Source organism: Podarcis pityusensis, assembly GCF_964106645.2.
Source record: "Podarcis pityusensis genome assembly, chromosome: 7".
In the NCBI taxonomy this organism is placed as follows: domain Eukaryota; kingdom Metazoa; phylum Chordata; class Lepidosauria; order Squamata; family Lacertidae; genus Podarcis; species Podarcis pityusensis.
Genome location: NC_138031.1, coordinates 73206374 through 73223160, shown reverse-complemented (window position 1 = coordinate 73223160; position 16787 = coordinate 73206374). Strand labels below are relative to the sequence as shown.

The following is a 16787-nucleotide window of genomic DNA, read 5'->3' as shown; positions in this document are numbered from 1 at the left end:
TTGAGAGGTCTGGAAGGTGGCAACACGACGATGATGATGATGATATAGTATTATTTATACCCCACCCATCTGGCAGGGTTTCCCCAGCCACTCTGTGGCTCCCCATCTGTGGAATGCTCTCCCCAGGGAAGTTCGCCTGGCGCCTTCATTATACACCTTTAGGCGCCAGGCAAAAATGTTCCTTTTTAACCAGGCCTTTGTTTGATCTGTTTGACATCCTATACCCTTTTAAAATATGGCTCTTTTTTTGGGAGGGGGGCTTATTGGGTTGTTGTTTTTATTCTGATTATATATGTTGTTATTTTTCTTGTGAACTGCCCTGAGACCTCCAAGTATAGGGTGGTATATAAACTCAATCAATCAATCAATCAATCAATAAAATAAGTATGTTCTTTGCCCCTATTCCAGGAGCATTGCGGGGAACTTAAAGTGCCCTCAATCTAGTGGGTCAAAAACTACTTCCCATCTGCTCCTGACATGTCCTCAGAATGCCTCACTATGGCTTCTTGGGACAAACCTCTTGTCGAGATAATGTTCCACAGAATTTTGTGGATCCTGGGATGTCCTTCCAGGGACCACGGGATTGTGCTGTTCGGCTATAATCCTCAAACCAGCTATTCTGACACTGCCATGGCACATCTTAGGGTAAACAATTTCATGCTTATGAACAGAATATATCTACTATGTCAGTTATGAATTCTTGGAATGTCCCCCGCCCCTTCATCCAATGACAGATATTGCTATAAAAGTTATAGTCCAATAATAAAATCCAATATACCTCCTACATGTATATGCCCTACAGATTCATCACTGTTTTCATTAGCTGGGGAAGCATATTTAAATATATTGATTTTCATTTACAAAGAAAAGAATCAACTCACAGCTGAACTGATGAATATCATATTTCTAGAACTCTACTCTTTTCTTTTCTTTAATTGACTTGTATTACTCTACACAGCCTTTAAATTTGAAATCTTTTACTTGGACAATAGCTTGTGCTTCTAGATTTTAGCACTGTTCATGAAGCCAGTCTGGGTCAACTGAATGTCCCTGCGGAAGGCAGAAAAAATATGCCTCCATAGGCACATTCACTCTGCATACAAGCCATCCATTTAAAGCACATTTAAAGCAAAAACAGCCCCAAACATTCTGGGGAACTGATTCTGTACCCCTGCAACAGTTCTGTCCCTTATCACTTCCCTCGCTTCTCCTAAACTGGCCGAATGACCCAGATCCTGTCAAGACTTGACCACACACTATCAAGGGAAGAGGCCAGGATTTAGCTCATCCTTCCAACTGAAGCTCTCAATGCTAAACATCTGTGAGGAACATGGTTCTCAAGTTTTCTAGTGGCTGAAAAGTCTGGTTCTGTCATGAAACAAGGTGAAGCAACTTTCTTCAGGCAGCAGGAGAGGGGAGATATAGGAAGGCAAGAATTGGTGTCGGACTACCACAGCAATTTTAAAAAATTATTCAGGGGGCACTATTTGGATGTCTCTTCAGGAATGAAAATGTCTGGAGCATGTACTCACTATTGAGCTAAGTGGACAGTCTAAAATACATGAAATGTTCCCAAGACTGACAGTGTCTGGAAGAATTGGTGGTCTGAGAAAGCTGCCTTCAGAGACGCATATTGCCCATTGCTGGTATTATCTAGAAGCCTAATGAGCTTCTAAAAGACAAACACCCCAGCATTCCTCAAACACCTTGTTTGAAAACCATTGGATTAGGACATGAATGCAAGGATATGGTCTAGCAAAGAACATTTTGCACAAATCCATGTGTATATATCAGTTTGCATCGGTAGCGGACAGTGTAGTGTGGGGGGGTGCTCATCTGAACTCATGAGGTCCAGCGCCAAGGGCCCTCGCTGCAAGAAGCCAAGTTACAGGGAACCAGGCAGAGGGCCTTCTCAGTAGTGGCACCCACCCTGTGGAACGCCCTCCCACCAGATGTCAAAGAGAAAAACAACTACCAGACTTTTAGAAGACATCTGAAGGCAGCCCCGTATAGGGGAATTTTTTAACGTTTGATGTTTTATGGTGTTTTTATATTTTGCCAGAAGCTGCCCAAAAAGGCTGGGACAACCCAGCCAGATGGGCAGGGTATGAATAATAAATTATTATTATTATTGACAGTCCAATCACTGCTGCTTACAGGAAGGAAGAGGGAGAAGGGCCAAACAGCAGGGAGGTTGGTGCAGTGCAAATGCACCAGCGGAGCCAGTCTGATGTTTCTGCTACTGCATCAGAACTGCACTGCTCTTCCTGACACCTTCCCCCCTCCAGGTTAGCAACAGTGCTTAGTTGTTGATGATGGTGATTTTATTATTTGAACCCTGCCCATCTGACTGGGTTGCCCCAGCCCTTTTGGGCAGCTTCCAGCAAAATATAAAAACACCATAAAACATCAAACGTTAAAAAATTCCCCTATCTGGGGCTGCCTTCAGATGTCTTCTAAAAGTAGTGTAATTCTTTATCTCCTTGAAATCTGATGGGAGGGTGTTCCACAGGGCGGGCGCCACTACCGAGAAGGCCCTCTGCCTAGTTCCCTGTAACCTCACTTCTCACAGAGGGATCCGCCAGAAGGCCCCTTGTTTCGTTTCCTTATTGTTCCATGAGTTGGCAGTGTCCAATGTGAGCATTGTGCATATGCGCATTCACCCACAAAAAAACAATCATGAGGTGATTTCATTATCAATGACAGTAACTTAGACTGCACTCCAATACACAGTTGCGTGGAATGTACCCTAGTGAACTCAGTGGAGTTTTACTTCTCAGTAAATGTACAAAAGATTAAGTCACAAAACAAATATATGATGGGATTGCATGATGACAACAATTGTCCTTTGTGCTGTAATTGCATTCAACTTACTCATATTTGTCTGCAGGAAAGTACCCAGTAGTCTCAACAAAGTTTGGGGAGAAAAAAATAAACAAATGAACCCCAAAGATTGGCAATGCTTTTCCATATACAGGTAGTTTGGTATCCAAAAATCTAGTCAGGGAAATGATGGGGGTAATTTGGAAAGCATCCTTAAAAAGAAGAAACAAAGGCAAGTAAATAATTGTTAATACAGTGGTACCTCAGGTTACATATGCTTCAGGTTACAGACTCCGCTAACCCAGAAATAGTTCTTCAGGTTAAGAACTTTGCTTCAGGATGAGAACAGAAATTGTGCTCCGGCGGCGCGGCAGCAGCAGGAGGCCCCATTAGCTAAAGTGGTGCTTCAGGTTAAGAACAGTTTCAGGTTAAGTACAGACCTTCGGAACGAATTAAGTACTTAACCTGAGGTACCACTGTAAATGAAGCCATCAGCCAAGAGCTTTTGTTCCTTGTTATTTTTCCTCAAAGTAAAATCCATGCAACCAAGTTTCTAAAAGAAGCTGCAAACAACCAAATAGGAAGAAGTCACTTTAGATCTTAGGTAGGAAGTGTTGATCAGAATTGTTGATTACTAACACCAACTTTCACTTACAAATAAGCTGTGGCCTCTGAGAATTTTGCCGCTATCTAGTGCCATGTTCCTTTGGTGTTAATGAATGAGAAACGTTTGGCTTCCTTCCTTCTTCCTTGCACCCCAGCGCCTCATTATCTCTGAGTACGCTTTATAGATGGGAAACTGAAGCCCTCTTGTAGAACACTTACAAACACATTAACATTTCCACACAATATGTTATCCTTTAGGCACTCCTGTGGTTAGTTCTATTACATTTGCGGGAATCATCCCCCAGGGTCCTTGTTCATTGGCCTCATTGGACGTGTTAAAGCTGTCAAACCATGAACTCCACTCAACTGCGGTGAGAGTTGGCTTGGATTTTGCAACCATTCCTAGGAGTAAGTGTGGCTCACCACATTGTGATCTTCTGGCAGGGCAAAAATAAGGAAGACATTATGAGAAAATGGCTCAAATTCCTTGCATGGGCCAAGTCAGGGCTTGAATTTTCTACCTCCTATGTCTATATTATCCAATTGTTTTGTAGTGCATAGTTTAACAATATATTTAAGACCAAAGTACAGTGGTACCTTGGTTCCTGAATGGCTTAGCTGACAAACAAATTGGTTCCCGAACTCCACAAACCCGGAAGTAAGTGTTTGGGTTTGCGAAGGTTTTTCAGAAGCTGAACGTCTGTTGTGGCTGTCGGCATTGTTTCTGGGGCCAATCAGCCAATCAGAAGCCGCACCTTGGTTTTCAAATGTTTTCGAATTCGGACGGACTTCCAGAATGGATTCAGTTCAAGAGCCAAGGTACTACTATACACATTCTGTATTCACACTTTTTTTTTTTTAAGATCATGCTTTCGTTGGCCCCTTGTATCTGAAGAAACAGCCCAATTCTGGAATGTGCTCCCTTACTCAGATCAGGACTCCACTCCTGTTACCTGCTGAAAATCCTTCCTCTTGCAGTTGTTCACCCTCAAAGATGTTTTGAACATTGTCAGATCTTATGTTTTAGCTCTTGAGTACTCAATAAATTGATTTTTTATGAGCTTCCTTAGCCAAAGAGGACAAAATGATCCCCCCCCCCATTCAATTTGGCCTATCTGAATTAATAAAGCATATGTAATATGGCATGTTACATTACATTATGTGAGGTTATTTGAGTTGAGTGTCTGTTCTGGAGCAAAGCAACATAATGCAATGTGGATGTTTAGTCAGGGTAATGTGGCATAAATGGAATGCTTTCAGGCTAGCTTCCACTGTTATATGACTTATTGCAAATCCATATTTATCTATTTTTGTTCCCTTCCAAGAGAATCTGCTGCTTATCAAAAGGCATAAAATATAATATCTCCATTCATAGATGCAAAAATATTTTGCTAATTAACAATAGAGATGAACGGTTTGAGGAAGGAGAGATCTCCTGTTTCAAATGCCAGAGTTTGAATGCGCTTGAATAACCTCAGCTAGAAAATTTGCACAGGAGCACAAAGCCTTCTGGCTATCCCTGAATGGCTCCAAATGAGTCGCTGATGCTGAGAATGGCACACTAATTTGTAGGCATAGATCTGTGTGAATAGCTCCCCCAACTATTTGAATTGTTTTGTGGTCTAGTGGCCTTATACCAAAACACAATTCCCTGGAAGTTTTCTACTAATTTCATTGGGGCTGAAATCCAACTGCACATAGATTTGAAGCATGAATCTACTTGAACTCAGCAAAAATAGAGAAAATGTCCACAAAGCCAGGCAGCAAGTCCACCATAATAACTAATTCTGATCTTTGTTTTGAGTCTACGCAGCTGAGCAACAAACCCAATATATGAAAAAGAGAACATCACTGTTTTAGCCAGACAGTCTTCATCAAGACCTGCTAACATGGTTAGGATCAGGCTATAGGAACACGAAATGTCTTCAAACCTGTTCTTGGATTATTATTATATTTTAAAAAACAATGACTTGTCATTTCTTCCCCTGAAATATCCCTTTGCCAACGTGTATAGAGATTTATCTAGATATTATATAATTAGGCCATCAATATTCTCTGCATAATGCTGGAACCCAGTCCTTCTGTTTGATTTCAAATAGGTATTATAAATACTTGTGGAAGTATTTACTGTGGAAATAGGTATTATAAATATTGTGGAAGACAGGAGTGCCTGGCGTGCTCTGGTCCATGGGGTCACGAAGAGTCGGACATGACTAAACAACAACAACAACAAGGTATTATAAATATCAAAAGAGTTCCATCCAGAGCTATTTTTCTAGATAAAGATGTGCCGGAGCTTACCATGAACTTCTCTCTTGTTCTCATAGATTGGCAATGGTGCCCACCTGAGAGGTGCCGGAGCTGAGCTCTGGTGAGTTTTGGCTGAAAGAAATCCCTGGTTCCCACAGTCCCAATCTAGTTGTGGAATCCTCTCCTAGATTTCATGATGCCATAATTGTGGCCCCGAGGGCAACTTATGGTTGCTACAAGAAATGCACCCTCAAAGGGCACACAAGTAACTCACCAGTGTTGGTGTGCATTTCTACTGTAACATTGGAAGTGGTGTCTCTTAGATCTTCCTGACAGCGATATGCAAGAGTCATCTCCAGAATCTAGGGATTTATCCATAGGGAAGATACACACGGCCACTTCTGACATAGAATCACTCATGTATCATCTCTGAGTGTTTCCAAGCATGGATTTTATCTGACATTCTACTATGGAAGATTACGCACTGACAGGACTTCGGATAATGTAAGCTATAGGCCTCTCTGAACTTCTAGTGTAGTAGTTTTCAGACTTTCTCCTCCAGCGAAGCCTTTCCATGTTGACTCAGAAATCGCTAAATGTACTGCACAGAAAAAACAAGCATATTGCTGAGAATTATGCTCACTGAGATCATAGGAGCGAACTCCTAGGGGCTGAGGTCCCTTCAACCCCCAATAAAATATTTGAGGAGGCTGCCCCCCCCCCAAGTTGATGGACATTACCATTTAAATGGTGTGTGTCTGTTGAGAATTTGGTTTTCTAGCAGCTTTTGGAGTGAACAATTAGTGGGTTGGCAACAAGCCAAGTTAAACAAGTCTGCTTGGAGATAAAGGAAGCCTAGCAACGGGTGGTGATTGGTTAAGTTCTTCCTTATAAGCAAGTTCTGTTCCTGTTTGTTGCCCTGGAATTGTACGATTTGGCAGCTGGTAGCAAGAGTTTTGGTTGAGATCCATCAACAGTGTGCACACCACGTCAAGTGCTCAGTTATGTCAGCGTACCTGGGCCCCCCAATATTTTTTTCAAGTTGCTACCCCTGACTGAGCTCATGAGGGACAATGGCCAGGTCTGTTCAGCCTTAATGTTACTTTGATTTGATTAAGAATGAACCCTACAGCATACCATGTATTTGTTTGTGGCCTGTTCATCGATAACCACCATTTATGAAAGTCTGGGTAACTAATTTTCAAAGGAACCCCCATCAGGGTTTTCCTAGTGTATGGCATGTTGTCATAATGGAGTGGTAGGGATGGTGTCAGCTGCTACGCAAACTTTTCATATTTGAGGAAGATTTAATAAATCTAGGTCACATGCAGTTTGGCGACAGGTATTAAATCACTGAAATGGCCACCTACTGCAGCCAGATTTTGTGATACATAAATGATACTTAGGATAGGGTCGTATAAAAAATACTTGGAAATCTGTAGTACTACACTAGAGCTGCAATTTTCTTTCAAACCAGGCGAAAGTACTTGAGAATAAGGCTTTGTCCTTTTTTAAATCTATGCTTCAACTGAACATAAAAATCTTTCACTCATGAAATTACTAATCCAATTTTTCACTTCATGTTAAAACAAAAATTCTGAACAGGTTTGTTAGCAAGGGTCACCTTTTTCATCAGAGGAAGTGTCAATGTTGGAATATGAAGGATAGTTTGTGTTCCAGAGGTAGGTGTACAAAGTATAAAAGTTAAGTCATACTCAAAAATGCTGCTTTTTGTATACAAAAATCAAATAAAAAAATTCAAAAATCACACGATTATTTATCCACATTAGAACATGGGTGTTTCAATCCAATACTCCCATTTCCAAAGCATTTGGTTTTATTTTTTCAACAGAACAAACAAAAGGTCTCTATATCTTTGAGAATGAAGTCCTCAAAGATAATTTCCTACCATTAAATTGCTGCAATGCATAAGAAGAATAGGAGAAGATATACATATGGCCTACCTTGCCTACATATTGGTTATCTGAGCCGGTATATTCCTCCAGCAAGAAGAACTGGTTCCACATCCAGCCTCGCTTCTGGCGGTGCAGAGCTTTTCCTTCATTCCCTATTCCACGTGCAGCAAAACTTTTGGGCTGCTGGTCCGTAGTCCTGCTGAATACCATGGCTGTTAAGCAGGGGTGGAGCAGGCACACCCAGAATAGTACCACCAGCAAGCCTTGTTGTATTATCATCGTTCTCCTCTGCTGTCTGTCTTCTCAAGTGCCTTTGGCTGCAAGTTGGACACTTTGCCTTCAACTGAGCTCTAGATATTCTTCAGTGGAACGTGAAGCCAAGCTGTTTATACCAGCTCATCTCTTGTCTGGGCATATCCAAAATCTGAAAAGGAAACAGCAAGAGAGAGAGAGAGAGAGAGAGAGAGAGAGAGAGTGCAATACAGTTACAGATATATAATTGCAAGCTAAAAATGTTCCTTTTGTTTGCATTAGATTTCACATTGTTCCTGGCAGAATAGCTGTAAAATCTTACAGCAAATTGGTTAGCTCCCCCAAGCATTAAACAAACAGCTGATGTGGCAAGTATAAAGGTTATCTAGAAACTGTCACCTAATCAGAGCTTTGTAAAATATATTCAGCATGAAATGCTCAGGAAAAATGAATTGTGCAGATAAACTTGTTTTCCTCTGCCCCTCACCACCTACCCTTACCTTTAACTTTTGTATTTAAGGTCGTTGAGAACATTCATCATGTAGACTAGGGGATCTGCACCATTGGCACTTACATATTAAATACTGCAGTCTTTACTTGAAATGTTTTCCACCTGATTTGACTTACAAGTAACCCAGTGTTTTATTAATCTTGTTACCAAGAGGCACTTAAAGGCTAATGCAAAGGCCGTTTTCGAAACCACAGAAATGGTGGAATACTAGTTCCCCAGGGTGCTTTAAATGGCAAAAGAGGACATCATATGCATCGGAAGAAATACAACATGACAAGAAGCAAACTTTCTAAGAGAGAGAGTTTCTGGGATGCAAAGTTCCAGCAAAATCCAACTCAGAATACAAAGCAAATGTAAACGGAAGGACTGATGAAATGGAAGGTGGCCTTTGTTTTTTGCCATGTTGGATACTCAGGGTCAAGCACTGCATCCCAAAGACATGTCTTTACTTGTTCCTAAAATATTTATTAGGAAATTATCAAATTGGAACTCCAATCTGTGCTCTCTTGTCCGTTAACCTCTTTGGCAACACTAGCTCACAATGGTATTAGAATCCCTAAAATGCAACTATCTTTGTTAAAGTCAGACGTAGTGGTCAATCAAACCTTTGGCAGCTGCCCATTGTTGAACTTCTTGTTGTACTATAGATAGGTTCTATGTGATTATGATATGACATTAATGGATGAACCTAAATTGAACAGATTCGCTCCATGCCCACCCAGGAGCCCTCTCTAAAAACTGAAGCTCAACACTTCTCCCCACATCCCTCTGCACCCTTCCGTAACTTTGGTTATCTTTGAACTTGCATAGCCCAGTTGGGTAGAGCTTGGTGTTGATAATGCCAATGTTGCAGGTTCATATATATGAATTTTCTGTTTTACATTTTAGAATATTCATTTAACCAACATTAAAATATCAGTGACTTCCCTTCTCCTTTTATTATTGATTAATATCTCCATTATTACATCCATCAAAACTTATTTACACGGTTGAATTTATCTTAATGCTGCCAACGTTTTCAAGTGTACACAGTTTCCCCTCATATATTCAATCTTCTTTAAACGTATGTTCTTCTTGTTCTCTTATTATATATGTTAGGTCTACAAGCTGCTCATATTCCATCAGTTTAAGTCACCATTCTTCTTTGGTTGGGACCTTGCTTGTTTTCCATTTTGTGGCTAACAAAACACGGGCCGCAGTAGTGGCATACATAAATAACCTTTTGTGATGCCTGGGAATTTCCGTCTGAATTATCACCAACAAAAAGGACTCTGGGTTGTTGTTGTTGTTGTTTGTTTGTTTTTTTGGAAAGGTATACTTTTAAACATTTTTTAAATTCATTATAAATTATTTCCCAATACTCTTTTACCCTTTTACAGGACTACCACATATGAAAAAACGTACCCTCAGCCTCATTGCATCACCAGCACGTATCTAATTCAGTCTGATACATCTAAGTAAGTCTACTCGGAGTTAAATACCATTGGTACATCATTTTTGGGTAGCTCTCCTTCGAGGAATAACATGCTGTAAACTTCGGATCACTCTTCCAAAGTTTTCCTCAGAGATTAAAATCTATATTATGTCCTATATCTATTGCCCAATGTGTCATAGAGGCTTTGACAAGCTCGTCTTTTGTTTCCCCCAATGTTGAAGGTTTGATCCCCATATGGGACAGCTGCATATTCCTGCCTTATAAGGAGGTTGGACTAGATGATCCTCAGGGTCCCTTCCAATTCTACAACTCTATGACTCTCCCTTCTGATGGTAAAGCCATTTCCCCTTCCCAGGGAGATGACGTTGCGGGCTGGGAGCAAGCCCTCCCCATGCGCACAGGGCGGCATAGCCCCTGCGCCATTGGTTGGTCCTCAGCCACATCATCCTTAGGCCGTCCAACCCAGATGGTCTGGGGGTGTGGCATGGGCTTTTTAAACTACCCGTGGCTGAGGACTCGCCCCTGTTTTCTCCCTGCTCAGTCAGTTCTCCCACCCTCCCTCCCTCAGGTTAGGCTCTTTATTTCTGGACCTTGCTAAGGACCTTGGTTGGTCACCTTGGTTGTCCAAGGGGCCTGGTAGGAATTTTTTCCACTTAGCAAATTGGCACCGGCCATTTGGTTTTTCGCCTACCTCATAGCAAATGAGTCACAACTTTGTAAGGTTTGGCAGTTAGGCATTGGAGTATTTGGTCGAAGGGGAGGGGAGGTAGTGACCATCACCTACCCCTCCTAATTCAAGGGTATTCCGCTAAAGGAATCTGGGGGGCATGGTCTCTTTCCGAAGCCCCAGACAGGGGGGTCGAGCCATGGCACGACCCCTAGCAGTGACCCTGGGGGAGTTCCTAGTTGATGTGCATCAGCAGGGCTCCCCCCTACTGGTGGTTAATCCTGCAGACGGGCAGGAGTCACATATAGTCGTGTGGTTCCCAATGCCTAAGCCAATACCACTCACATTCTGTAATCAATAAAGTTGTGGCCTTTTTTCACCCATCAACCTAAAATACTGTTTCATGTGTCTTTATTCCACCTCCCGGGTGGGTTTGGGACCTTGCCACGCAAAGGAGGAGTCACGGAAGCTTCTGCATCTCATCCCACTCTCAATGACATACCTGGGAGTACACAGGGCCACAATTTAATATAGAGTTATCTGAGCTGGATTAAATTTAGGGCATCAAGCAGATACTCTCCAAAGTAATCCACTTTAACACCCCCTTCTGAATCAGATGAGGGAGCTATGCCCATTATTACAGTACTTCAAAAAAAGAAAAGAAAAAAAGGTTTCTCCAATAATGAGGCTTGCCTTGACCGATTAACAATGTATACGCTTTGCAAATCGTTTTGTTCCCTAGAAATGAATTAGCAATCAGTAGACTCTGTAATTCTAAGTGCAAAGCCCTGACCTATATCACTTTATCTACACAGAGTATTAGTTAGAAATTACTGCTGTTGTGTTTTTTTTTTTTAAATATGGTTTTGTGTTTTCCTGACAAACTCGCACTTGAATTTTCAATAGAATGTTTTGCAATGAGTTTAGTACTATAACCAAACCATGACAACCACTTTGCCTGCTTTGATCATCATATTTTTAGCGCAGTTTTTGTGAACCAAGGGGGAAGCCAACCCCAGAGAGAGGGCATACGAAAATCTTGCAGGGGGTGAGTGTTCCTCCCAGAAAGTATATTATAAGTACAGTGGTACCTTGGTTCTCAAACATAATCTGTTCCGGAAGTCCGTTCCAAAACCAAAGCGTTCCAAAACCAAGGTGTGCTTTCCCATAGAAAGTAATGCAAAATGGATTAATCCATTCCAGACTTTTAAAAACTAACCCTAAAACAGCAATTTAACATGAATTTTACTATCTAACAGGACCATTGATCCATAAAATGAAAGCAATAAACAATGTACTGCAGTCACACAATCAATCAATCAATCAGTCAATCAGTAGCTGAACTGGGTTCCACAGTAAAAAAAAAAAAAAAAGAGCTACAAAAACAAAAACACAAAATAAATAGCAAAAACAGACCAGAGTTCAAAAATGCACTCAGCCACCAAGCTCACTGGGTGACCTCAGCCTCATTTATTGTGGGAATAAATGGGGAGGAGTACCATGTATGCCAGGGACATGGGTGGTGCTGTGGATTAAACCACAGAGCCTAGGGTTTGCCAATCAGAAGGTTGGCGATTTGAAGCCCCACGACAGGGTGAGCTCCCGTTGCTCGGTCCCTGCTCCTGCCAACCTAGCAGTTCAAAAGCACAAAGTGCAAGTAGATACATAGGTACCACTCTGGAGGGAAGGTAAATGGCGTTTCCATGTGCTGCTCTGATTCGCCAGAAGCGGCTTAGTCATGCTGGCCACGTGACCTGGAAGCTGTATGCCGGCTCCCTCGGCCAGTAAAGCGAGATGAGCGCCACAACCCCAGAGTCTGCCATGCCTGGACCTAATGGTCAGGGGTCCCTTTACCTTTACCTTTGCCATGTATGCCACCTCAAGGTCCTTGGCAGAAAAGTGGGATATCGTGATCTAAAAAGTAGGGGTAGCAGCTCCCAGTCTTGGGTACTAGCATTAAATTCTGGTTTGTGTAGCTTCAGCTGCAGTTATTAAAATAAACCAGAGTAGTTCTCAGAGTATTCAGTCACTTTCTTTCACACACACACACAAATGCACACAGGCATTTACAAATTACTGCCATTTTTTTTATCTGCATGTGACGTAAAGAATGAACTGCAAATTAGGAAGCTTCAGGTCTTGCATCTGCATAGGTGGCTTTGAACAAGGCACCCTCATTCAACTGAATGGTTGTAAGCATTGCTGGGGCAATTAAGAGTAAAGTGTTTCAGATATTCCAAAAAAGCAATGGGGAACCTTTGAACTACAACTCTGTTGAGCCCTGACCATTGGCCATATTGGCTGGGGCTAATGGGATTTGGAGTCAACAGCCTCTGGATTGCCACAGCTTTTCCACCCCTATTTTAATGCATGGGATAAATGCTAAGCATGGTTGTGCTTCTGTGATACATACTGGACTGAATTCATGTTAACCGTACCCTTTTACTTCTTACCCAACTCATCTGTTGATGAAATACGAAAGTTGAGCTTCATGCATCATCTGAAAGTGACAGGGATATTCACACCAAAACTACTGAAAACAATGTGCATTTTTGCATAGGCCAGAACTTGCAGCAATGAGTCATTCAGCTTAACTTCGAATTGTAAACGATTTGTCGCCTTGTATAGCATGCATTTTTTAGGGAATCAACTGTGCTGTCTTCTCTCAAAGAAGATGCCTGTGGACCATATCTAATGAGTATAACAGCTTGAATGACACAGATTGGAATCCAAAATACTATGCCAGTTACAAGTTGTTACATTTCCCCTGAAGTCAAAATTACTTGATATTGGGGGGGGGGGCTATGTGCCCATAAAAATGTGTGTGTGCGCACACACACACACACATATACAGCTCTAATGCAGGCTATAAAAAAGGTAAAGGATCCCTGGATGGTTAAGTCCAGTCAAAGGCGACTATGGGGTTGAGGCGCACATTTCGCTTTAGGCCGAGGGAGACGGTGTTTGTCCACAGGCAGCTTTCCGGGTCATATGGCCAGCATGACTAAACCGCTTCTGGCACAATGGAACACTGATGGAAACCAGAGCACACAGAAATGCCATTTACCTTCCTGCCACAGCGATACCTATTTATTGCACTGGTGTGCTTTTGAACTGATAGGCTGGCAGGAGTTGAGACAGAGCAATGGGAGCTCACCCCATGGCACAGATTTGAACCGCTGATCTTCTTATCAGCAAGCCCAAGAGGCTCAGTGGTTTAGACCACAGCACCACCCACTCCTTACTATGCCTGACTAATATATTGGGCTGCAGTCCTAACAGTCCATGTGGGACAGAGCCAAAGAGATGCCCTGCAGTTGTAGGAGCAGCAGATTGTATCCACTCTTCCCTGGCACCCTTCAGAACTTGGCACCCTGGCGCCCCACACCACTAGCCTCTATGGGTAAGACGCCCCTGGGTAGTGATAAAGCAGGCTATCAAACCCAAACTCCTCCTCCTCCTCCTCCTCTTCTTCTTCTTGGACATGCTGACTGGGGCTGATGGGAACTGGAGTCCAACAACATTTGGAAGGCCACAAGTTCCTCACCCCTATATCAGTGATTAAATTTATTACACTGTCCTGCACCTAATTTTGTTCTCTCTAAAGGTTATCACCCATGGTCATGCATCCTTCATTATAGAACATTATCCATAAAATACCTGTAGCTCACAGCCATGGTGTGAATCTTATTGCAGGTGTGGTACTAATGCTGTTGATAGATAAGCTTTGGACCAAAATAACTCATTGTGGTCTTCCTAGTAATCTTGCGAGAAAAAATCGGTTAGCCAACCACGCCCTTCCTTTTTCTGTAGGGATATTATTGAGAAATTTACATTGGGGGGGGGGAAGGGTCTTTGGTTTCAGATAACCATTATGGTACAACATCACTAAATTATGAAGCATGATGAAACATTTATGTTGCCCAAAACAGATGTAAATTGTTAAGAATAATGGTTTAATTCACACAGAAATGAAAAATGTATACAAATTAATGAAGGTTTAAAATGGAAAATGGGTAAATGTGGATTTCTGAAGGGTTGCTAACAATGGAGTTTTTCCAGTGCTATTTTCTAAAGGACTCTGAGCTCCTTAATGGGTTAATGATTAACTAACTGTTCTCTGGTAGCTAACATGTGAGGGTTGTAACCTGGGATCATGTGAGAGGTATTGAGTTGCCATCTTCATTTTAAAAGGAGTTGCCTTGAGTCTTTGTCTTCCAAACTCAATAGAGTGACTATGCAGATACAGTTGTCTCTCTGGATGCTACAGGGAGAACAATGAAAGGAAATGGTTGCTCTCCCGAAGGGAGAGCAAACAACCCAGAGGCTGGAAAGCAGGCTGGAGAGAAGGAGAGGGGCCTTTGCTTATAGGTTTTTTGGATTATTTCATATTTGTAAGATGCCGAGCCTGTGCTGGACAGCACATGACATTGTATAGGTATTTTTGATGTTTTAATTCTGTTTTAAAGAAAGTTCTATCAGAAAGTTTAAAGACTATTTCCATGGGCCTGGACAATGTTTCATTTCCAAAGGAGTCAGTTCTTATGCTTCCAGTTGCTTCAAACTGCAATATTCAATAACTGCAGCTTAAATGAAACAATATAGGGATTTTTAGTCAAACTATGATGCTAGAGAGCATACATAGTCAGACATATATGCTGCTATACATCAAGGACAATTTGTTCATGGAAACAAGACTCCCATGTGTGGATCATTTGTCTGGGAAAATGACATCCAGCAATCTGAGAACCGCAAGCACATTCTACCAGAGAGATGGTCTCTGCTGTCATTTCTGACAACATCCATCACTCATCGTGAAGTGAGGGGGAGCCGATTCTAGGTACCCTCTCTCCTGGTCCTGCCAAGCGATAATCAGCTCTGTTCAAGATGACAGCAGCATTGAAGATCCTCTTGTGCATCATCAACAACCACATAATCTCCTGCTGCTCATGGAGATCTTTGGAGGATGTTTTCATGTGGTGCAAAGATTCTGCTTCAGGAAAACATTTCCCTGACAGGTGGTGTACAGATAGATGCACATTTTAATATTTATATAGCAGAAAACACTTGGCTTTATTGCTCAAAGTTCAGTATGTGGCAAGAAGGACTGCCCACTACATCTATAGCTTTTTTAAAAAACAGCAACAACAGATTAATCAAATGGAGCACTTTTTGGACTACCTGTGTGAGAGGGATACACTTTACACAGGTCTCTTTCTTCGCTCCTAGCTTCATAGGCATATATATTCCACTTTCCGCACTTTCCCATTTGATGTCGAAGTGTTGTTAAATTTCTCTGGGGAAATAATTCTTGGATGTTAGCAGTTGTTATTGAATTTCCTTCTTGTTAAATTAGGTCAGTGGAATGAAAGCTTGGATGGAATTTGTCGAAGTTACAAAACTAGCTAATGCACATGGAGATGGCAGGCAAGGCTGCTTAATGGATTCCTATAGTAGTTTCACGTCTCTCTTCCACCCCTGGCCTGCCATATCTACCCCTTTTGAGACTCCTGCTTGAATTCTGTTTGTTGCCTTAAGTGCAGGAACTTTCATGATCACCTAGCTGAAAGCAATGGTGTATTTCTGTGCATTTAAAAAGCCCTGGTAATCGAGAGCAGCCGTGTTCGTATAGTGAACACAAGGGAATCTTTCCCTTAGAAAACTCTTAAAACATAAAAGAGTTGCCATAAAGTCAAAAGACTCACTCTGTGCTGTATTACATTGTAAGTACAGTTTAGGTAAGCAACCTTTAACGCACTAAGCATTATTTTTTTACAGTACAAAAATAACTTCTGGATATTTTCATTGTGTACTGGTTAAAGTGTATGCATAGTATAGAATCAATCTGACAAGTTAATAATTTTAATCTACAGCAAGACTGGGTAGTGTGCAGCCCTGTAAGGCCTAGCCCAAAAATATTCATTTTTCAGTTTCCTGTTTCTGTTCTCTCTTGAATCCATATACACCATATACCTGGGGATATTTAACCCCAAACCTACTGACCCAAGGTATTTCATTCATCTTTTTGAAACTCTTTTGGCTTCCTTCAAAATTCCTCAAATTTTCATCTGAGGGGCAGTCTTCAATTATTATTATTTCAGTGACCTAAGAACATATGAAAAACCCACACCAAGAAATTCTGCTAATTGCATCAAATGAAAATAAATTCCTCAGATTCTCCATCGGAGGATAAAATCCCACATTTATTTCAAAACTGGTGGGTGTGCATGTTTCTGGTAACCACATGTACATTCCCACTTTCTCTCTTTGTTGTGCACCTACACAGTACTCCATATATTTCCATCGGCCCACCAGCTGAGGTCCAGG

The 16787-nt window shown here is 41.7% G+C and overlaps 1 protein-coding gene across 6 annotated transcripts in view; it reads right to left on the bottom strand.

Annotated features, from left to right (window-relative positions):
• LOC308481934 (cadherin-10) overlaps window positions 1–16787 on the bottom strand; it is a 148708-nt gene that overhangs the window by 77895 nt on the left and 54026 nt on the right. For 5 of the 6 annotated variants that reach the window (XM_081014772.1, XM_081014773.1, XM_081014771.1 and 2 more), the window contains exon 2: window positions 7644–8019. In XM_081014772.1, the coding sequence (XP_080870898.1) occupies window positions 7644–7874 (231 nt within the window). In that variant the 5' untranslated portion in view covers window positions 7875–8019. Of the gene's footprint in view, window positions 1–7643; window positions 8020–15641; window positions 15665–16787 lie in introns of those variants that run through there. The other variant, XM_081014774.1, reaches the window with a different exon arrangement.